Below are 24,669 nucleotides of genomic sequence, written 5' to 3' on the forward strand. Positions count from 1 at the left end.
AGCCTCTTACTCTAATTGCAATCAGTGTGTGACGGCTGGGGTTTGAGGGATGGGGGGGTGCACTTTGGTGTCTCAGCCTTGGGTGCTAGAGGACCTTGTCCCGGCTCTGATTACCACTGTGAACAAGTCAACTACAGATCATAATACAGGGGTGGGACACACATTACACAGCATTGTTAGACAAAAGGGGAAGAGAGCCCTGGCCAAAAGGCCTTACAGTCTAAAGGACATCAAATCAGAATTATTTGCATCTCATTCACCTTCCCTAGTCACTATTGTGACATCCAGCTACGCTATTTTGCAAACTATACACAAAACTGACTTATAATTAGTGCACAAATGATAACCTTTTATGGAGAAGATTGAGTACTATCTAAAACATAACTTTTATTCGATCATAAAAAAATCTATCTAGGAACTGACAGTAAAGTGCTAGTGACTACATAAATGAGGGAAGGGTTTATCCCATGTAGAAGCACCCCTGCAGTCTATTACCTAGCCAGTACCCCCCCCCCCCCCCCCCCCCACTGAATTTAAATACAAATTCACATCACCCAATCTGTGTGAGGTGATGTGAATTTGTATTTACCACAAGTAACTATTGTCAGCTCCTGTACCAATTCTACATGATTTTCAAACTCCATTTGCTCAATCCATTAATTTGATAGATTATTACATTTGGGATTGTTGACTAAAAATTAAATTATACAGTAGTACTATACTGTATATACAGGTAGTCCCGGGTTAACGAACGATATAGGGACTGTAGGTTCCATCTTAACCTGAATCTGTTCTTAAGTTGGAACACTGTGCCATCTCTGTCCCCTGTACCTCTTCTGTGCCCCCCTGTGCCTCCAGTGTCCCCCTCGGTGTCATATCTGCCCTCTGTACCTGCTTATCCAAGTTTAAAAGCCATTTTTTCTTTGAATTTTTGAAAATCAATTTTCTCAAAAACTACAAGTCCAATTTGAAATTTATTTTGGCTTGTTCCCATGGAAACACTGAATCCATGCTGTTCATATCGGCGGGTCGTTCGTAAGTCAAGCGTTCGTAAGTCGGGGACTACCTGTACTCTGTATATGTACTCCCTGCAGGGCTGTTGTAAATCCAGAGAATTTTGTGCACATTGAACCCAGAGGTGTTTTGTTTATCACCTGTAAACCTATAGATCATGCGTGAAGAGCGTGTAATAGAGGAAGAATTCCCTCATTATCCTGGAGAGTACCTACATACCACTCTTAAGGTAGCCATACATCAGACCACTTGGTGGCCGATCGTCCATCCGATTCGATTATTATAATCAAATTGCATGAAAATCGGTGCAAATTGCATGCCTAACCGGGATGACAATTGGTCGCAATGACGATCACGCATGCTGCAGTGTTTCTACTTCCTGCTTTCATGGAAGCAGACACAGCTGACAGATCAAATTACAACTTGTGCTTAGTTACAAATAAGGGGTAATTGGACAAAGTAAACTCTCTAATCACATACAGGGTGCATTTCTGTATGTTTTCCTTCTGTCCTGTGCAAGAGTTCAGGTCTAATTTATGTCAGTTAATACTGATGCTTTATTATTATTCTTGATATATTCAATAGCAGAAAAATAAATAATCAATTCTACTTTCTTAAATAGGTATGTTGCTATTAATTTTAATACTTTCCAGAATATATATATATATATATATATATATATATATATATATATATATATATATATATATATATATATATATATATCTTGATGTGTTATATGCACACGCTTCTGTGTAGGTTATCTTACCTCTTGATTTTGTATTTGCTGAAATGAGGCCCGTACATGTGGCTCTTTTATCCCAAAACGAGTTACCAAAAAGCTCTCCCTGTGCACAACGGTTTGTGATGACATCACAGGTTCCTCATTGGGCACTGCACGCTGTAAGCGGAAATACTGTGGTGCATCTTTAACCTCCAAAGAGAATGGCAGTGCTGGAATGCTTGGGGAACAGTCGATTGCTAAAAAAGAAAAAAAAAAGAAAACAACAATAATAAAATAAGCTATTGGATAAGATTAAAAAAACATGGTGAACACTTTTAAATGACATCTGAAGTGAGAGGGATATGGAGTCTGCCATATTAAATTCCTTTTTGAAGAACAAGCGACACCCATGCTAACCTAGAAATAAAAAACACATACATAATAAGTACATAAATACTACTTCTACTTACATAACAGATGTATTGTGCTATCCACGTATTGATTCCTGTAAATTTTATAAAGGAAAAGCAGAAAATCCTATTCTAGGCAGTGGCCATCTTGCCAAGCTAATGCTGACATCATATCCTCCCTGACTCTTGTTTTCCCCCCTCCCTTCTCTTGCTCATTGTGTATTCATTAGCTGCCCTCCTCCCAGAGTCTTCAGACACTCCCACTGAGATGTATACTAACAAATGCACTGTCTTTTTTATTTACACATCCAATCACTGAGTCACTTCAGCCTTGCTTGTAAACACAAGTAATCAGAGGGTGTTTTTTGATAAGCAGCTAGGCAGGGAAATAAATGGAAGAGGAATGATATATTATAGATAAAAAGAACTCCTAGCATTCAACTCTTTGGCACTGTTTGGCACTAGGGCCAGTGCTCCTAGTATATGATAAGTATATGATAAGTATATGATAACTACAAACCATAACAGCAGAAAAAGTTTTGCAAGTTTTTAATGCAGGATTAGAATCTTTATCACTTAATACACTCAGATCAGTTTCTGTTGAAATTAGATTTTTATGGTGACAATACCGCTTTAAACAATACCAGGTGCCTGGTGCCCTGCTGATCTTTCATGCATCAGTAGTGTTTGAATCTCTCACATAAAACAAGCATGTGGCAAATCCAGTCTAACTAAAGTCATAAATATCCAATCTGCATTCTTGTTCAGGGTCTATGGCTAAAAGTATTAGATGCAAAGGCTCAACAGGACAGCCAAGCTACTTGTATCATTTAGAACAGTGATCTGCAAACTTGGCTCTCCAGCTGTTAAGGAACTACAAGTCCCACAATGCATTGCAGGAGTCTGACAGCCACAGTCACGATTCATAAAGGCAAATGCATTGTGGGACTTGTAGTTCCTTAACAGCTGGAGAGCCAAGTTTGCAGATCACTGGTTTAGAAGGAAATAAATATTACAGCCTCCATATCCTTAGCCCTCTCACTTTAGGATTCCAGAAACCTTTTGGTAGCCTTGCCTTAGTTATCTTGAGTAGCTGGCCATACTGAGGCACTGAATCGGGTCTCTGCTGTGTACGTACATCCTTATTTGGGTCTTAATCACATGATAAAGTGTGATGTAATCGGGACTCAAAAGAGAATGTCCGAAAACAGTGCTGCTCTGTGGTGGAAGAAGAGATCCGATTCAGCACCCAGAATAGTTTAACATCAGAGTCGTTTTTTAGACATAGACAAACAAGGCAGAAGCCTGGGGTGACAACCTTTTGAGGGGGCACCAAGGAGCTATTTTTATCAGACTGTGCGGTTTGCAATTTTTAAGCACAGCTGTTTAACCTCTTCAGGACCACAAGATTTACCCCCCAAAGACCATGCTATTTTGCACAAAAATGGCCACTGTAGCTTTAAGGGCTTGCTGCATGGCCGCACAACTCAGCACACAAGTGATTCCCCCCTCCCCCCTTTTCTCCCCACCAACAGAGCTCTCTGTTGGTGGGGTCTGATCGCTCCCCTAATGTTTGTTTGTTATTTTTGTCAATATTTATTTTTTCAAAAATCACTTTTTATTAAGGGCAAATCATAAAAAAATCATACCAATCAATATGATGGAGGGCTCAATGTATCTTAAAGTGGACAGAGCTGTGAAGGGCACTAGCATCAAATTTTGTGTGGTATTGGGGTGTGGAGGGGCAAGAGCGAGCAGTCTCCTAAGCTAGAAAAGTGGGGAGGGCATCCGAGGCCCAAAAATCAATCCATACCATCCATCTGAGAGTAAATACATTATATTTGTCTTTGGCAGAGAGGAGGAGATCATCCATTCTCATTATATGGTTCATTTGGTTAATAAACTCTGATAGAGAGGGGGCTTGCTGCTTCCTCCAGTTTCTGGAAATAAGCAGTCGAGCGCAAATCAGAAGGTATCGGAACACTGATTTTTTAGCAGAAGCCAATGAGCCCGGAATCATGGAAAGTAGTCCAATTTCAGGGGTACAGGGCATGTGTTGAAGGTATAAGATTTCGTGCAGGTCGAATATCTTTTGCCAGAAAGGGCGTAGAATGGGGCATTGCCACCATATGTGAAAGTAGGTGCCTTCCGCAGAACCGCACCGCCAGCATGTACTAGATGTGTTGGTGTCAAATTTAGCCAGTCTAACCGGGTCTCTGTACCATCTGGTGAATAACTTATAGTTCCGTTCCTGAGCTACCAATGAGGGTGACATTTTATGTAATGAAATAAATGACTTATCCCAGTCCTCCGGGTCTATTTCTCTACCTAAATCTCTCTGCCAGGATTCCTGTAATTTCTCAAGGGCAAGGTCCCCTGAGTCAGCTGTCAGGATTTTATAAATTTGGGAGAGCATGTGTGATGGCTTGGAGGCCCATGAGCAAAGTTCTTCAAACGGGGAAAGACGTCTATGCACATTACCGGATGAGAGCAAGAATTTATAGAACTGGCGGAACTGGATGATGAGGAACCAGTTTGGGTGGGGAAAATCATCTCTACCTCTCCAGTTATCTGGCGACGTGAGGGAGGTAGACCCGATATAGTGCCTAATTTGTGGCCAACTATCTCTGCCTCTACCTATGAAATCTCTGTTCTGAACACCAGGACCAAAGTCAACATTATCCAAAATGGGTGTGAGGGGACTGGGTATGGCAGATAGATTGTATTTTATTATTTATTGTATTTATAAAGCGACAACATATTACGCAGCGCTGGACATTAATTTAGGTTACAGACAATATTTAGGGGTGACATACAGCAATATGACAATACAGGAATACAAGAAAACCAGATCACACAGCACAGTATGAGCATAAGGTAATGCTTAGTCAGTCACTGGATGGAGCATGGAGATTAGGCAAGTTAGGTTCACTCAAGTGCATAGCATGGGTTCACAGTAATGGAGGTGCATGATCAGGTAGGACACAAAAGGAGGAGGACCCTGCCCGAAGGCTTACAATCTAGAAGGAGAGGTAGAGACACAAAAGGTAGGGACCAGAGTTCCGTTGTGGGTTTAGAGCAATTGTGAGGGGTGGTAGGCCAGAGTGAAAAGGTGAGTTTTGAGGGCCTTCTCAAAGATGTTAAAGGAGGGGGCTGCCCTAATGGGTGGAGGTAGAGAGTTCCAAAGTGTTGTAGCATCTCTTGAGAAGTCCTGGAGGCGTGCATGGGACTGTGTGATGCGGGGGGCTGTCAGGCGAAGTTGATTGGAGAAACGGAGTGAGTGGCTAGGTGTGTACCTCTGAGTAAGATCAGAAATGTAGGTTGGACAGGTTTTGTGGACAGATTTGTAGGTCACACACAATATCTTGAATCTGATTCTGGACTGGATAGGAAGCCAGTGGAGGGATTCACGGAGGGGAGCCGCCCTAGTGGAGCGATGGGAGGAGTGGATAATTCTGGCTGCCGCATTCATGATGGACTGCAATGGGGCGATTCGGGTCATAGGGAGATCAGACAGAAGGGCATTACAGTAGTCGAGGCGGGAAATTATGAGGGCATGGATGAGGAGTTTGGTGGTGGCAGAGGTCAGAAAAGGGCGAATCTTACAGATGTTACGAAGGTGGAAGTTGCAGGACTTTGTGAGGTTTTGGATGTGGGGAGTGAAGGAGAGTTCGGAGTCCAGGGTAACACCCAGACAGCGGGCATGAGAGGTAGGGCGAATGGTAGTGTGGTTAACAGTGACATGCACATCTGGGAGATTCAGGGATGGCCGGGGTGGGAAGATCATAAATTCCGTTTTGTCTAGATTTAGTTTTAGGAACCTAGCGGACATTCAGGAGGAGATGGCTGATAGGCAGGAGGAGACCTTGTCCATGGTAGTGGTCGAGATGTCAGTGGTGTGGAGATAGATTTGGGTGTCATCTGCATACAGATGATAGTTAAAACCCTTGGAGGAGATAACCTTGCTGATGGAGGATGTGTATAGGGAGAACAGTAGGGGGCCAAGGACCGAGCCTTGGGGGACTCCCACCGAGAGGTGGTTGGGGGTCGATGAGGACTCATTGAAGGAGGTCGTGTCGGTTGGAGAGGTAGGATGAAAGCCAGGTTAGGGCGAGATTGCGAATGCCCATGGTCTGGAGGGACTGGAGGAGTAGGGAGATGATCTACTGTGTCAAAAGCTGCTGATAGGTCAAGGAGGAGGAAAATCGAGTATTTACCTTCAGCTTTAGCTAAGGCAAGGTCATTGACCACTTTGGTGAGAGCAGTTTCGGTTGAGTGGGCAGGCCGAAATCTAGAATGCAGTGGGTCTAGCAGTGAGTTGGCATTGAGGTACTGGGTCAGGCGTTTGTGAACCAAACGCTCAAGGAGTTTTGAGGCAAAGGGGAGGAGGAGGGAGATAGGGCGGTAGTTGGAAGGTAGCGAGGGGTCAAGGGAGGGTTTCTTGAGCAGGGGCAATACTGTGGCCTGCTTGAAGTCTGAGGGGAAGGTGCCTGTGGATAGGGAGAGGTTAAACAGGGTAGTGAGGAATGGGGCCAAATCCGTGAAGTGAGGCTGAAGTAAATCAGAAGGGATGTGGTCAAGGGGGGAGGTAGTGGTATGGGAAGTCTGCAGTAGGTGGTTGACTTCCTCAGTGGTAGTAGGAGTGAAGGAGGTGAGGGGAGGATAGGGTGGAGGAGGAGTTGGTTGGGTGGGGGTGGGAGGTGAAGATTGGATATTTCCTGACGGATGGAGACTATTTTGTTGGTGAAGTGGGTGGCTAAATCTGTGGCAGAGAGGGAGGAAACGGAGGGTGGGGGGTGGGTTTAAGCAGGGAGTTGAAAGTGACAAAAAGACGCGGGCATTGGAAGATTGTGCTCCGATGAGCTTGGTAAAGTATTCCTGCTTCGCATCTGCAAGGGCAGTGTGGAACTGCAGCAGGTTAGACTTGTACTGTAGGAAATCCCGGTCAAGTCGAGTTCTCCTCTATTTCCGTTCAGTGGCACGGGGAGGTCAGAGGAGAGGATGTGTGGGAGCCAGGAGGCAAGGTTGTCGAGAAATTGTGGTGTGGAGCCCGGAGGGCAGTATAAGACTGCAACATTGGCTGGGAGGGGATTGTAAAGGCGGATAGTGTGGGCCTCAAATGATGTGAATTGTAGGGAGGGAGGTGGGGTGAGGACACGGAAGGTGCAGGATGGGGAGAGGAGCAGACCCACCCCTCCCCCAGTTCTGTTGTCTGGTCTGGGGGTGTGACTGAGGTGAAGCCCACCATAGGAGAGGGCAGCCTCTGCGGCAGAGTCAGAGGGGGTGAGCCATGTCTCAGTGAGTGCGAGGATGGTGAAGGATTTGGACAAACTGTCCCATTTACTAAGTACCTCTGCAGACCAAAACTGAAGGATATTGAGAGGGGGTCTTTTACTTTTTGATGTCCAGAGGAGTGCCCATTGATCTATTGGGTCTAACTTGGATTCCAAATTAACCCACTGTTTTTGATCCCTCCCATAAAACCAATCTAGAACTAATGTCAGAAGGGCAGTGTGAGAATCTGCTCAGCTGCCTGTGCAGACAGGCAGCGTTTTGATCACTGTTCACGTCTGCATTCTGCAGGTCTCTATAAGAGAGACATTTTGTTAGTTCTGCAGCTTGCTGCTGAGGAATTTGCATACATTCGTTATGCAAATCCCCTACCTGCCTCCTGTGATGACTGGCAGTATAAAGGTTGGGATTACCCACAGTCCTTTGCTGGTCATTCCTTCAGGGTTTGTAGTACACACTCCTAGAGAGTGTCAGCCATGCTACTTCTTGTTGAAGTTATCTTAGAGTAATTCCTGGAAGCTGTGCTAGGCAGATTTCCCTAGTGCAGTTAGGATTGTTTATCTGTTTGTTTGTTCTGTTGCTGTTGTCCTGTCCCAGCGGTGGTCGACAGGAAATGGTTCTGATCTCTGTTCTTGGAGTATAGCTGGTGCAGCGGTTGCTACCAGCTATCTCTTCTGTTCTGTCTCCTGGGATCGCGCTAGCCACTTTTCGCTAGCGCTGTGGATCCTTCTGTTCTGTCTCCTGGGATCGCGCTAGCCACTTTTCGCTAGCGCTGTGGATCCTTCTGTTCTGTCTCCTGGGATCGCGCTAGCCACTTTTCGCTAGCGCTGTGGATCCTTCTGTTCTGTCTCCTGGGATCGCGCTAGCCACTTTCCGCTAGTGCTGTGGATCCTTGTGTTCTGCTACTCTGTACCTGGATCGCGCTAGCCACTTTCGCTAGTGCTGTGGATCCTATCTCTCGCTTGTCCCTGTTTTCATGTGTCTGTCTTGTCTTCTACGGACGCTTGCTGGAGGCTCGGTGAGGTAACCGTTAAGCAAGCGTTCGCGTCCTCTGTTTCATGTTTGTCTGTCGATGGTTAGTTAGGCGTGCTTGTCTCTATTGTGCTTATCACGTGGAGACCGCGCGTAACCGCGTGCACTGTTGCGAATGAGTGCGGTGTTCGCGGTTAGCTAGCGTTTGTTATTTTCCGTATTTCCTCATTGTATGATTTGCTGTGCCTTTGCTACTCTCGTGCTCCGCCTTGCTGTAGCCTTGTGTCACGCTTGGCGATCGCACCTCTCGCGATCACGTTCCTGCTTCGTATCTGCTGTGGTGTGTGCACAGTCGCGGGTTGGCGACTAGTTTTATGCACACACACACAATCTGTCTCTGTGCTCACTCTCAATTGCTTCTCTTGCGATTACAGTTCTTCCCTTCGTACAATTCCTGTCTGGCGTGTGTGGTAGAGCAGAGGAGCTGTTCCTCTGCACTCCACAGCTCCACCTGCCGTCAGGAATTTCCCTCTGCAGGTGCATTGCACCTACTGCTGGGCTCCTGCAAATGTATACGCTTGTGGAGGAAACCAGACGTGCGCTGACCACGGAGACGATTCCACAATCGTTACAGGCAGCATCATGATAGTTAGAGAAGTTGGGTAATCCCAAACCTCCATTCTCCTTGGATCTGAACAATAAGTTGACATTGGTTCTGGATCTTCTACCCTACCATAGAAAGGAGCTGATTCGCTGTTTGAGGCCTAAAAAGAAAGAAGTAGGGGCCAGCACCGGGGCAGCCTGGAAAACATATAACAATCTTGGCAAGACATCCATTTTGATAAAATTAACTCTGCCCAACCAGGATAAGTTAAGTTTGTTCCATGCCACTAAGTCCGTATTTATTTTATCTACCAGGGGAGGGAAATTAAGTTCATACATTTTTGCGAGATCAGCTGGAAGGAAGATCCCCAGGTATTTCAGAGCCCCTGAAACCCACCTAAAAGAGAACTAGGATTGGAGATGTTGGAGCAGGTCAGGGGGTAGTGATATGTTTAGGGCTTCAGTTTTAGATACGTTTATCTTGAAGTTGCTCAGAGCTCCAAACTCCTCTGCTTCCTTTCACAAAGGGGCCTTGTTAAGGGCTCAGAGATATAAAGAATCAGGTCATCTGCGTATAAGGATAATTTAGTTTGGTGATCTCCATATTGTATGCCCTTAATGTCAGGGTTGGAGCGAAGAGCATTTGCAAAATGTTCCATGCAAAAAATATACAGCAAGGGGGACAGGGGGCAACCCTGTCTTGTCCCATTGCCAATGCTGAAGGCGTCCGACAGGATTCCGTTGACTCTTACTTTGGCTGAAGGGGAACTATAAAGTCCCAAGATCTTGTAAAGGAGAGAGGGGCCCAAACCAATTTGTAGGAGAGTCTCTTTCAGAAACCCCCAGTGAATCCTGTCGAACGCCTTCTCGGCATCTACTGAAAGGACACAGAGAGGGATGTTGTCCCTTTGGGCTCTATTGATTGAAATGGATTTAGGAGTATTATCTCTAGCCTCTCGGAAAGGAGTGAAGCCTACCTGATCTGTGTGGATGAGGTTAGGTAGAATGGGTCTCCGTCTTTCTACAATTATCTTGGAGAACACATTGATGTCAAGGAGATAGGGTGGTAACTGCTACAGGAATTAGGAATAGGAATTACCACTATGTGGGCTTGTAGGGCCTGAAATGGAAACGGATTAACTTCGGAAATTGAGTTAAATGTTTTAGTCATCAGGGGAGCCAGATCTGAAGCAAAATGTTTGTAAAAGGCTGCGGAATATCCATCCAGCCCAGGATATTTCCCCGGTTTGAGCATTGCTATACCTGAGAGTATTTCTGCTTCTGAAAATGGCTCCTCTAAATCCTTAATCGTTGCTTCATCTATGACTGGAAATTCAGTTTTCTGTATATAGGATTTCAATTTTTGAGATAAATCCAATGGATTCATATTTCAGAATTTGCCTTTGATATTATACAGATCTTCATAATATGATTTGAATGTATCCGCTATTTGGTTAGCCTTATGCACTAAGGGACCTTTCGTGGGGGCAATAGAAGGAATGTAGGTGGCAGTTTTCCTTGTGCGGAGATATCTTGCCAAGATTGTACCACATTTGTCAGCCTTTTCGTATAAACCCCCCCCCCCCCCCCCCCCCCGGAACCTCTCTCTCTGAGCTAGGGAACACTCGTCTAGCATACTTAAAACCGTTTGTCTTCAGGCATATAGTTGGAGTGTTACATGCTGTGAGTTCGTGGGGTCTCTTTTAAGCCTATCTTCTAAATCTGAAATTTCAGCGAATAGATGTGACAGTCTGGCACTTTTCTCCTTCTTGAGGCGAGCCCCATGAGAGATGAGAACCCCTCTAACGGTACATTTCAAGGCTTCCTATTTGAAGGTATCTAGAGTGTCATCAGCTTCATGTACTAGTATGAAGTCCCTAATTGTCTTGCGGACATCGTCTAGGCACACCTGGTGGTTTAAAAGATTAGTATTAAGCTTCCAGGAAAAAGAGCCCTTAGGTTCCTCTAGTAAGTCTAGAGCACAGAAGACTGGGGCATGGTCTGACCAGAGTCTGATCCCAATATGGGATGATGAAACCTTATCTAGTAGACTGTGGGAGAGGAAAATAACATCAATTCTACTGAATGACCTGTGGGGGGGGGGGGGGGGCAGAGAAAAATGTATAATCTTTATCTCTGGGATGGAACACCCTCCAACAGTCCATTAGCCTAAGGGCATGTAATTTGCATTTGATTTTAATGCGTACGTTTGAAGATATGCTAGAGAGGCCCCCAGAGGAGTCCACGTCCGGGTTTAAGCATAAGTTCAAGTCTGCACCTAATATAACCTGTCCCTTGGCAAATGTTTCCAGTTTAGAGAGATACCTCAAGAGAGTTTGACCCTAATTCTGGTTAGGCAAGTAAAAGACGGCAATTGTGTATTGCTTGCCACAAATCTTCAGGTGTATAAAGATGTATCTACCCAAGGGGTCTATTAAAGTTTTAACCTCAGAGAAGGGGAGAGATCTGTGGAGGCCAATGGAGACACCTTTAAATTTGGAGTCAGGAAAAGTGCTATGGAACCACGTAGTGTAGTTTCGGTCTTTAATACAAGAGAAGTTATCAGTTCTAAAGTGAGTTTCCTGCAGCATTAGAATTTTGACCTTGGCTTTATGCATACTATGCAGGACCTGAGATCTTTTGTTTGGACTATTAAAACCTTTCACATTGAAGGAGGCACATCCACACATCTCACCCCTTGATCCTATATTTGTGCTAACTGCCATGGCTTAGAAAATAATAAGTTTGAGCAGCATACATTAAGGCGTGCCTATTACCATTGTACTTCTTAGGAGAGCATAAAATAGAACATGGTCCATCATCCTACTAATATTATAAATGGGACAGTTCTGATGTTTGGATGTTTGTTACTCGATCACGCAAAAATGGCTGAACGGATTTGAATGAAATTTGGCACACACATAGTACATTACCTGGAATAAAGTATAGGACACTTTTTATTCCCATAACCAAAAAGTGGGTGGAGACAAATACAAATTTAATTGGGAAAATGTGAACTGCAGCCATTCTTACACTGTTAATGGTAGGGTTCTCAAACTTTTCACATTTGGTTACTGGGTGACTGGGACTCATATTCAGAAAAGTGGGTGGAGCCTACTAAAGCCAATCAAAATTCACCTATTGATTTTCAAGGGGAATATTTATATTGCTGCCATTCTTGCACTGTTACTGGCGCAAGCCTCAAACCTGGTACAGTTGGTCATTGAGTGACTGGGGTTTACATTGATAAAAGGGGGTGGAGCCACAAACAGCCAATCTGATTTGTTTCATTTTAATGCAAGTTATTGATGCCAAAGGCCGCAAAGCTCACAAACTTGGTCATTGAGTTATTGAGTAATTGTGTGTTAGGGTAAGGAAAAGTGGGTGCAGCCAACACTATCCAAATACATAAGTGGGCAATGCCAGGTCATCACTGGGCAGAGACAAATACAAATTTCACTGATAAACTGTAAACTGCAGCCATTCTTACACTGTTAATGGTAGGGCTGTCAAACTTTGCATATTGTGACTAGGATTACAATTCAGAAAAAGTGGGTGGAGTCTACAAAAGCCAATCAAAATTCACCTATTGATTTTCAAGGGGAATATATTATATTGCTGCCATTCTTGCAATGTTAATGGCACAAGCCTTAAACCTGGTACAGTTGGTCATTGGGTGACTGGGGTTCACATTCAGAAAAAGGAGTGTAGCCACAAACAGCCAATCTGATTTGTTTCATTTTAATGCAAATTATTGATGTCAAAGGCCGCAAAGCTCACAAACTTGGTCATTGATTAATCGTGTGTTAGGGTTAGAAAAAGTGGGTGGAGCCAACACCAGCCAAATACATATCCGAGCAATGTGCAACATCAGTGGGTGGAGAAAAATACAAATTTCATTGGGAAAATGTAAACTGCAGCCATTCTTACACTGTTAATGGTAGAGTTCTCAAACTTTGCACATTAGGTCACTGGGTGACTGGGATTAATATTCAGAAAAGTGAGTGGAGCCTACAAAAGCCAATCAAAATCCACCTATTGATCTTCAAGTGGAATATTTAATTGCTGCCATTCTTGCACTGTTAATGGCACAAACCTCTTGCACAATTAATCACATGTACCTGGTACAGTTGGCCATTGGGTGATTGGGGTTCAAATTCAGAAAAGGGACGGAGCCACAGCCAATTAGATTTATTTTAATTCAATGCAAATTATTGTCGCTAAATACCGCACATTTCACACACTTGGTCATTAAGTCATTGAGTAATTGTGTGCTAGGGTTAGGAAAATTGGGCGGAGCAAACACCAAATACATACCCGAGCAACGCCGGGCCACCAGCTAGTAAGACATATTTGGGATAAACAGTGCATTTCTTGAGAGAAAATAAAATGTGAGAAGAGCAAAAAATATATAAATCAGCATTTTAAATAACCTATTAAACAAGTGCAAAATATTAATCACTTATATCAGGAAGCCTAGAATCACCAGGCGAAGATAGGTGGGAGCGAAGAAGCCGACAACACACTGGGTCTCACCACCTAAATCCCGAAGCAGGCAGGTTATGGGAGACAGTTCAAAAGCACAGCACAAGGGTCCATCCATAATCATGGGGTGATCAAAAGAGTGCCCTACTTCAGAGGGACAGAGATGTGTCTCTTGAAAAGTGAAAACAGGAACATGGAAAACAAGTATGAGCAGGATGGAGACTCACAGCCAATGTCCAATGTGCACTCCTAGTCCATCAGACTACAAGGTGTGTAGGAAGAGGCAAACTCCGTGTTGGAGTAAACCAGTGGTCGGTCATAGCGAGGCAACTGCCTATGACTGCCCCTCACCTGCAGCAGTCAGTCTACAATCAGACCTGCTAAGCATAGGCTATCAGGCTTACTATATAAATGCAGCTCTACAGTGGCTTGCAATAGTATTCGGTCCCCTTGAAGTTTTCCACATTTTGTCACATTACTGCCACAAACATGAATCAATCTTATTGGAATTCCACGTGAAAGACCAATACAAAGTGGTGTACACGTGAGAAGTGGAACGAAAATCATACATGATTCCAAACATTTTTTACAAATACAGTACAATACAATACAATAACATTTCTATAGCGCTTTTCTCCCATAGGACTCAAAGCGCTTAGGCTCTCTCAGATTCAGTAACTGGTAGTAGGATGAAGTATTCACACAACAAAAGCTATATTTCTGCAAATGCCAAACTGAACAGGTGGGTTTTCAGTCTGGATTTAAACACGTCCAAGGATGGAGCTGTCCTGATCTGTTGAGGTAAGGAGTTCCAAAACGTAGGGGCAGCATGACAGAAGGCTCTGGGACCAAAAGTTTCCAAGTGGACTCTGGGTATGACTAGATTATTAGAACCTGTGGATCTGAGAATGCAGGGATTGCTACGTAGCTGCAACATATCTTTCATGTATCCAGGGCCTAGATTATTCAGGGATTTAAAGAGACACTGAAGCGAAAAAAAAAATTATGATATTATGATTTGTATGTGTAGTACAGCTAAGAAATAAAACATTAAGATCAGATACATCAGTCTAATTGTTTCCAGTACAGGAAGAGTTGAGAAACTCCAGTTGTTATCTCTATGCAAACAAGCCATTAAGCTCTCCGACTAAGTTAGTCGTGGAGAGGGCTGTTATCTGACTTTTATTATCTCAACAGTAAGTTAACTGTTTACTTTTTCTCTGCTAGAGGAGAGGTCATTACTTCACAGACTGCTCTGAAAGACTCATTTTGAATGCTGAGTGTTGTGTAATCTGCACATATTATAGAATAATGCAATGTTAGAAAAAACACTATATACCTGAAAATAAAAGTATGAGAATATTTTCTTTGCTGCTAATCTTCTAGAAATTATGCATAGTACACAACCAATTCACTATATCATATTTTTTTTTCACTTCAGTGTCTCTTTAAATGTCAGTAGGCCGATCTTGAATAGGACCCTCCATTCTATAGGTAGCCAGTGAAGGGAGTGCAGGACTTGCGTTATGTGGCAGTGACAGGGTTGGTTGGTTAGCAGTCTGGCAGCAGTATTCTGTATCAGTCAATACTTTGTAGACGAACCACATTTTGCTGCAATTACAGCTGCCAGTCTTTTAGGGTATGTCTCTACCAGATTTGCACATCTAGAGACTGAAATCCTTGACCATTCTTCTTTGCAAATCAGCTCCAGCTCAGTCAGATTAGATGGACAGGGTTTGTGAACAGCAGTTTTCAGATCTTGCCACAGATTATCGATCGGATTTAGATCTGGACTTTGACTGGGCCATTCAAACACATGGATATGTTTTTTTTTAAACCATTCCATTGTTGCCCTGGCTTTATGTTAAGGGTCGTTGTCCTGCTGGAATGTGAACCTCCGCCCCAGTCTCAAGTCTTTTGCAGACTCCAAGAGGTTTTCTTCCAAGATTGCCCTATATTTGGCTCCTTCCATCTTTCCATCAACTCTGACCAGCTTCCCTGTCTCTGCTGAAGAGAAGCACCCCCGGAGCATGATGCTGCCACCACCATATTTGACAGTGGGGATGGTGTGTTCAGAGTGATGTGCAGTGTTCGTTTTCCGCCACACATAGCGTTTTGCATTTTGGCCAAAAAGTTCCATTTTGGTCTCATCTGACCAGAGCACCTTCTTCCACATGTTTGCTGTGTCCCCCACATGGCTTGTGGCAAACTGCAAACAGGACTTCTTATGCTTTTCTGTTAACAATGGCTTTCTTCTTGCCACTCTTCCATAAAGGCCAACTTTGTGCAGTGCACGACTAATAGTTGTCCTATGGACAGATTCCCCCACCTGAGCTGTAGATCTATGCAGCTCGTTCAGAGTCACCATGGGCCTCTTGACTGCATTTCTGATCAGCGCTCTCCTTGTTCGGCCTGTGAGTTTAGGTGGGCAGCCTTGTCTTGGTAGTTTTACAGTTGTGCCATACTCCTTCCATTTCTGAATGATCGCTTGAACAGTGCTCCGTGGGTTGGTCAAGGCTTTGAAAATCTTTTTGTAGCCTAAGCCTGCTTTAAATTTCCCAATTACTTTATCCCTGACCTGTCTGGTGTGTTCTTTGGACTTCATGTGTTGTTGCTCCCAATATTCTCTTAGACAACCTCTGAGGCCGTCACGGAGCACCTGTATTTGTACTGACATTAGATTACACACAGGTGCACTTTATTTAGTCATTAGCACTCATCAGGCAATGTCTATGGGCAACTGACTGCACTCAGACCAAAGGGGCTGAATATTTACGCACACCCCACTTTGCAGTTATTTAATTGTAAACATTTTTGGAATCATGTATGATTTTCATTCCACTTCTCACATGTACACCACTTTGTATTGGTCTTTCACGTGGAATTCCAATAAAATTGATTCATGATTGTGGCAGTAATGTGACAAAATGTGGAAAACTTCAAGGGGGCTGAATACTTTTGCAAGCCACTGTAAGTCGATTTAGACCTTGGTCGATTTATGCACCGGTATTTCAAAGTACACCAGTTTCTAAGTACAAAGAGAACTACAGAATTAACACCAGAATTAAGCCAGACGAGACCAGAAGGAACAGACACAAGACTTTAGCAATCTGATTCACAGTTAGTGCAATAATGTTGTCTCTGCTCTTCATGATTAGCCTGCTTTCCCCTGCTATTCTCAAATCGGTACACTCACTGCATCCTCCTGCTGTCAGCAACACGCTCTACATTTCTCCCTCTCTTTTATCATCTCCACAGGTTGCCTTGCACAAAACTTTCCTATTCATACAACCTCGCTATACATTTCATGCTCCTTCTACCCATAAATCTAAATTCCACCCTATCCTCCGCTCTCTCTGCCTCTTATTTCTCCTTGATGCAGGTGACATTTCACCAAACCCCGGACCCTCTCTGCCGGCTCGCTCCTTACTCTTACATACTAATCGCACTGCTAACTGCCAGCCACATGCACACCGAAACTGCCAGAACCTTATTAAAGAGAATCTGTATTGTTAAAATCGCACAAAAGTAAACATACCAGTGCGTTAGGGGACATCTCCTATTACCCTCTGTCACAATTTTGCCGCTCCCCGCCGCATTAAAAGTGGTTAAAAACAGTTTTTAAAAGTCTGTTTATAAACAAACAAAATGGCCACCAAAACAGGAAGTAGGTTGATGTACAGTATGTGACACATAGAAAATACATCCATACACAAGCAGGCTGTATACAGCATTCCTTTTGAATCTCAAGAGATCATTTGTGTGTTTCTTTCCCCCTGTTCTCATGCACTGAAGTTTCAGGCTGCTCTTTTCTTCCTGCAAACAGCTTTGCCCTTGTCTGTAATTCTTCAGTATGTGAAAGCCCAGCCAGCTCAGAGGACGATTTATCCAGCTTGTAAAAGATAAGAGCGAAGAGAGAAGCTGTTCTAATCTAATACACAGGCAGTGTGCATAGAGGGGCTTGGAAGGGGGAGTTCATAGCAGAACCACAACACTGAAGAACTTGGCAGCCTTCCAGACACAGGCCGACAAGTCTGACAAGGGAAAGATGCATTGATTTATTACAGAGACTGTGATAGCAGAAAGTGCTGCAATAAGCCAGAACACATTAGAATAGCTTTTGGAACTTGTAGGATGATAAAAAACAGGATGTAATTTTTGTTACGGAGTCTCTTTAATATTCCTCTTCTCCCCCCTCCTCCCACACCTATCTCTGCTGCTCTCTGGAATGCCAGCTCAGTCTGCAACAAACTTCCTTTCATCCATGACCTTTTCAATTCCAACGCCTTCACCTTCTTTGGGGTCACAGAAACATGGCTGACTCCTTCTGACACGGTCTCACCTGCCGCCCTCTCTCATGGGGGATTCCACTTTAGTCACACGCCTAGAAGTGGGAATAAACATGGCGGTGGTGTGGGCATTCTTTTTTCTGATAGATGCTCCTTCAAGCCACTCACCCCCATTCCTTCTCGTTCTCTACCTTCCTTTGAAGTCCATGTAGTCCGTCTATACTCTCCCTCTAACCTCCAGATCGCAATAATCTCCCGCCCTCCAGGCCCTGCTTCCTTCTTCCTAGATCACTTCTCTGCATGGCTTCTCCAGTTCCTGTCCTCGGAAATCCCTACCATCATTATGGGTGATTTTAACATTCATGTGGACACCAACAATTCTGCCGCCACTAAATGGCACCACTCCTATGGCCTGTCTCAGTGGTCTACTGCTCCAACTCGCTCTAATGGTCCTACACTTGACCTCATATTCACTCGTCTCTGTTCTATCACTGATTTCACTAATATTCCTCTCCCCCTCTCTTCCTACCACGCTGCCTCAAGCACGCTCACACACACGCAGGAACTACCGCAACATAGATATGCAATCTGTCTCTGATGCCCTGCCACCTCTCCTCACACAACCATTCACTGACCCTGACTCAGCAGCTGCACACTACCACAGCTCAATCACGCAAGTCATGGATGCAAGCGCACCCCTCACCAATGTCCGCCCACACCGTGTCAGTCGCCAACCCTGGCTGACCAAAGATACTAAACAGCTAAAGGGGTGCTCTATGGCAGCTGAACGCCGTTGGAGAAAAACTAATACTAATGAGGATTTCATTTCTTACAAAAAAAAAGAGTTGAACAAGATTAAGACCGCTCTCTCTTCTGCAAAACAATCATACTTTTCCTCCCTCATATCCTCCCACTTGCACAATCCAAAGCGCCTGTTCAGTACTTTCAACTCCCTTCTCATTCCACCCCCTCCTCCTCCTTCTTCATGCTTATCAGCTGAAGAATTTGCAACATACTTTACAGCAGTGGTCCTCAAACTAAGGCCCACGGGCCGAATGTGGCCCTCCAAGACTTTTTCACTGGCCCCCAAACACAAAATGTATAACTTATAGATGCAGCTCACTGCACCTTTAAAAGATACCCGAAAGTGACATGTGACATGATGAGATAGACATGTGTATGTACAGTGCCTATCACACAAATAACTATGCTGTGTTCCTTTTTTTTTTTTCTCTGCCTGAAAGAGTTATCAGGTATGTAAGTGGCTGACTCAGTCCTGACTCAGACAGAAAGTGACTACAGTTTTACCCTCACTGATAAGAAATTCCCCTTTTTATCTCTTTCTTGCTCTCAGAAGCCATTTTCTCCTAGGAAAGTGTTTTATAGTTGGAATTTCTTATCATGTCTATCTCATCATGTCACATGTCACTTCGGGTATCCTTTAAATATTTGTTGCCACTCATATAGAATAGCAGTGCTGGCACCACCCATCCCCATGCTGTAGAAGCCAGTGAGCAGTCATTTGCTAGCTTCCAATACATTTCTGCATCAGGTGACATTGCTGTCACCTGGGGATGCTTCACTGTCTGGTGCACAAAGACGTTCTTTGAGCGCCGCATGACTGAATAGCTGCTCCTGGGAAGTCTCCTCCAGGCATGATTGGGGGAATAAATATTCAATCATTTTATGTATGTTCCGGCCCCCCAGCAGTCTGAAGTATGTTGACCTGGTCCTTGACCGAAAAAATTTTGGGGACCCCTGCTTTACAGATAAATTGCAAAAATCCGTAGTGTGTTTTCCATGCAGACATCAAACTCCATCTCCACTCCTCTTGTTGACTGCTCTCTTTCCAGTTTCTCTCCACTCTCCAAACATTCGCTCTCCTCTCTTATCTCCAAATACCATGTAACCCCCTGTTCTTTGGATCCTATCCAAGCACATTTCATTCCACAGCTATCCACATCCCTCATCCCTGCCCTAACATCGCTGTTTAACCTATCCCTCTCCACTGGATTTTTTTCCATCCTCACTCAAGAAGGCTGTTGTAACACCACTACTTAAAAAAAAAAATCTCTAGACCCCACCGAACTTGCTAACTACCGCCCAGTGTCACTTCTCCCATTTGCACCTAAATTACTTGAACGCCACATTCATGCTGAACTCAGTATTTCCTTGCTTGATCAGTTCCAGTCTGGCTTCCGGCCAAACCACTCCACAGAAACAGCCCTCACCAAAGTAGCTAATGATCTCCTTACAGCTAAATCCAAAGGCTATTATTCCATACTCATCCTTCTAGATCTGTCATCAGCATTCAACACTGTCGACCACACTCTATTCCTGCAGATCCTTTCATCTATAGGAATAAAGGACCTCGCTCTCTCCTGGGTATCTTCATACCTCTCTGGAAGGTCTTTCACTGTTTCTTATTCAGATCAGGCCTCTTCTTCACATCCTCTGTCTGTAGGGGTACCTCAAGGCTCTGTCCTCGGTCCCCTCCTCTTCTCCATCTACATGCACGGTCTTGGTAACTTAATCAACTCATTTGGTTTTCAATACCACCTATATGCAGATGATACACAACTGTACCTCTCGGCCCCAGACCTTAACTCCCTCCTCGCACGGGTTCCCGACTGCCTGTCTGCTATATCCTCTTTCATGTCCTCTCTGTAACGATCTGCGGGCGATTTCCAGTCAGCGCACACCACGTGCGCTGAAGCAGAAGGAAATCGCCACAGTCACAGAAGTAAAGTACCCAGTATAGGTTTGTAGAGGAGAATTCCAACCAGCAGATGGAGCTGTGGAGTACAGAGGGATAAGTCCTCTGTACAGCCACAGATGCCAGATTGAAATTGTACGATTAAGCAAGACTGGGCAACAAGGTAGCAACACAGAAGAAAGCAAGAACAGAGACAGACTATGTGAATGTCTACCAATCTAGTCGCCACCCCGTGACGGTAGACATATCACATCAGAACAGACCAGAGTAAGAAAGCTAATCGCAAGAGAGGCGATTGCTATCAGCAACACAAGACTGAGCAAAGACAGAGCGTGAACTGAGTAAGGAAGACACAGCAAATAACCATAATCTGAACGCCAAGGAAAATAACAAATGAACTAGCTAAACGCGGTCCCCGCACGATATGCGCAACAGAGACAAGCGCGTTAACGGTACGGCCACCGCACGATAAGCGCAACAGTGACAAAACGTACCAACCCTGACTAGCAAATGAACACGGAGAATGAATACAAACAGATAACGCGAACGCTTGCTAATCGCTTGCCTCACACCAGACAACAGCAAGCGTTCGTTTCAGACAAGGCAGACAGAAGGATTAACCAATAGCAACCGCAGCTAAGGTTATACTCCAAGGTTCAGACAAGAGAGGAATGCTTGATAATCAGTTGCCTCACACCAGACAACAGCAAGCGTTCGTTCCAGACAAGACAGACAGAAGGAGTAACCAGTAGCAACCGCAGCTAAGGTTATACTCCAAGGTTCAGACAAGAAAGATCCACCGCCTCTAACGCTAGGGCGAATGCGTTCTAAGAACAGGACAGAATGATTCACTATCAGCCACTGCTGGCAATAGTACAATCGCACAGACAAGACAAGACAGAATAGGCAGTACAAATTATACACAACCTGACTGCACTAATAGGAATGTAAGGAGCACTCCCCAAGAATTAACTACACTAGAATATAGCAACAAAGATGCTGAGGCTCTAAGGTTAGTTTCCCTAATCAGGAACTATGTCGAGCGAGGAATTCTGGGAGGAAGTGACATTTATACTAGAAACCTTCAAAGGAAGCAGACAAGCAATTTGCATGACAAGTGGATGCAAATTAGTCAGCCTTGCAAACTGACAGAAAGGCCTCTTTTACCTGGACTGAACTATGCAAGCTGCATAGGAAACAAAGCAGTCCAGGGAATCAAGGCCAGCAGAGCGGATTCTGACACTCTCGCTGCTTAAAACTTAATATGAATAAAACTGAACTAATAGTCTTTCCACCATCCCTGTCCACCTCTTTGCCTGATATTACAATAAATGTTAACAACACGTCTATAACTTCAGTTCCCAAAGCATGGTGCTTAGGGGTAATATTTGATTCTTCTCTCTCATTTATTCCTCACATTAACCACCCTGGCGTTCTATTAAGATCGCCAGGGCGGCTGCGGGAGGGTTTTTTTTAAATTAAAAAAAAACTATTTCATGCAGCTAACTGAAAGTTGGCTGCATGAAAGCCCACCAGATGGCGCTCCGGAGGTGTTCTTCTGATCGCCTCCGGCGGCCAAAAGTAACACGGAAGGCCGCAATGAGCCGACAGCGTCAGCCGACGTCCTGACGTCAGCCGTCTCCGATCCAGCCCTTAGCGCTGGCCGGAACTATTTGTTCCGGCTGCGCAGGGCTCAGGCGGCTGGGGGGACCCTCTTTCGCCGCTGCTCGCGGCGGATCGCCGCAGAGCGGCGGCGATCAGGCAGCACACGTGGCTGGCAAAGTGCCGGCTGCGTGTGCTGCACTTTATTTCATGAAAATCGGCCCAGCAGGGCCTGAGCGGCACCCTCTGGCGGTAATGGACGAGCTGAGCTCGTCCATACCGCTACGGTGGTTAACTCCCTAACCAGCTCCTGTCATCTCCAACTCAAAAACATAGCACGTATCTGACCTTTTCTCTCCCATGACACAACCAAAATGTTAGTACATGCTCTTATTATATCTCGATTGGACTACTGCAATATATTGCTTGGTGGACTTCCAACTAACCGACTAGCACCGCTCAATTCTGCACTGAACTCTGCTGCTCGACTTATTCATCTCTCCTCTCACTCTTCCTCTGCTGCTCCTCTCTGTCAAGCTCTTCACTGGCTACCAATTAACGAGAGGATTCAGTTCAAACTCTTAACCCTAACCTACAAAGCTCTCCACAATCTCTCTCCCCTGTACATCTCCTCACTAGTCTCCAGATACCAACCCAACCGCAATCTCAGATCTGCACATGAGCTTCTTTTATCCTCTTCTACAATTACCTCCTCACATTCACGTGTACAAGACTTCTCACGTGCCTTACCCCTCCTCTGGAATGCCCTTCCACAGCACATCTGCCACTCTCCCACCTTTGAAATCTTTAAATGCTCCCTCAAAACCCACCTTTTATGACAAGTATATTCTCTAGCTTAGGCCATGCACCCACTAAATAACCTAATTATACACTGCCTGTACATATACTGTATACTTCCCCCACCTCTTATTTCCATCCCATTCCATTAGATTGTAAGCTCGCAAGGGCAGGGCTCTCACCCTTTTGTGTCATGGAATGTTATTAATTTAATTGCTTGCACTCTGTTAGACATTTATACATTTTAGTCATCATGTTAAATTTGCAATTGTAATCAGCAGTTCTGTATTTTGTATCAGTGTTCATATTTGATGTATATCATTGTCTGTATCATTATGTATCCCTTGTTTGTTTTCTTACATTGTACAGCGCCACGGAATATGTTTTCGCTTTATAAATAAATAATAATAATTATAATATGATTGATAGCCAACAAGCCCGACACCACCAAAATGTTCAGTATAGGGAGTGCAGGGGACCATCAGGCGTGTGCAGTGGGGAGAACATATTAACAGTGAAACTTGCCCAAGTGGAGAAAAAAACATCTTAATTGTTGCAAAAAATGAAAAAGAAGTTCAGACATACTTATCCGGTACACGGGGCTTGAGGTCTATACTAGGCCGACTAGGCCTTCGTTTCATGGAGTCGCCTGATGAGGAGAGGGTGGATGACTAGGGCCTGATTCTCTGTCGGATAATCTGCCCCTCCGCCTGTTGTTGCGGCCAGCTGTCTGCCATCTGCTCCTTTGCTGTAGAGCCTCCGGGGGTGCCTCAGGGGATGGAGGATCAAGGGGCCAAGCTTTACTGTAGGCAGGTCGAGGATCTCCTGGAACTTAGCCAGGTCATTGGGTGAAGACAGGGAAGCTGATTTGCCTTCGTGATATACTTGCAGCTGAAAAGGGTACCCCCAGCGATATGGAATGTGTTTGGCTCGTAAGACCTCCAAGAGAGGGCGAACCGCTCTGCGTAGTTGTAAGGTAAGGCGAGAGAGGTCTGCCAGTATGGTGATTTTGGCGCCATCAAAGTCAATGTGACCTTTATCTCTAGCGGCAATCGAGATGGCCTCCTTGACCGTGTAGTAATGCAGACGGCATACCACGTCTCTTGGGTGGTCTAAATTGGTGCTGACTGGGCCCAGAGTACGGTGCGCCCTGTCCATCTCGATGGGAGAGTCTCTGGGGTTCCCAAAAAAATATTAAAAATGCCCGTAAGAGTGGGGATGAGATCTTGTACCTTTGTAGACTCAGGAATCCCTCTGATACGGAGCTTGTTCCAGAGTTGCCTGTTTTCTTGATCATCAATCTTCATATAGATGTCTTTGATTTGGTTAGAATGACGTTCTAACAGAGCCTCATGTTCTTGCTGTTTCTTATCTAGCTTCTCCGATTCCTCCACTCTGTGGCCAATATGTAGAGCTGTAAAGAGGCGCCAGTAGGATAAAAGTCACTAAAACGTTTAAAACGTTCGGGATGCGGTGGTGGACCAGCCAACCCAAAACAGACACAGGTATTCAAGTAATAAATAATTTATTTATATACTCCAAAGACAAGTTGCAACGCGTTTCACGGGCAAAATCCCGCTTCCTCAGGCAATAAACAACTGGAGTGATACACAGCACGGAGTCCAAAATACGCTTGGCACCTCTGTGGCCAATATGGCGTATCTCTGATTTAACCTCTTCCAGCCTCCTCCGGTAGGTTGCCTCTATTCTGCTAACGTATTTCTCCAGATCGTCTTTGGTCGGGAGAGAACGGATATAATCATG

The 24,669-nt window shown here is 44.6% G+C and overlaps 1 protein-coding gene across 1 annotated transcript in view; it reads right to left on the minus strand.

The window, feature by feature from the left end:
* TMEM132A (transmembrane protein 132A) overlaps positions 1-24,669 on the minus strand; it is a 240,977-nt gene that overhangs the window by 186,141 nt on the left and 30,167 nt on the right. Inside the window, exon 2 of the mRNA XM_068255296.1 lies at positions 1,784-1,995. Coding sequence (XP_068111397.1) covers positions 1,784-1,995 — 212 coding nt within the window. The remainder of the gene's footprint in view (positions 1-1,783; positions 1,996-24,669) is intronic.

The sequence above is a fragment of the Hyperolius riggenbachi genome, chromosome 10 (genome assembly GCF_040937935.1).
Source record: "Hyperolius riggenbachi isolate aHypRig1 chromosome 10, aHypRig1.pri, whole genome shotgun sequence".
NCBI lineage: Eukaryota > Metazoa > Chordata > Amphibia > Anura > Hyperoliidae > Hyperolius > Hyperolius riggenbachi.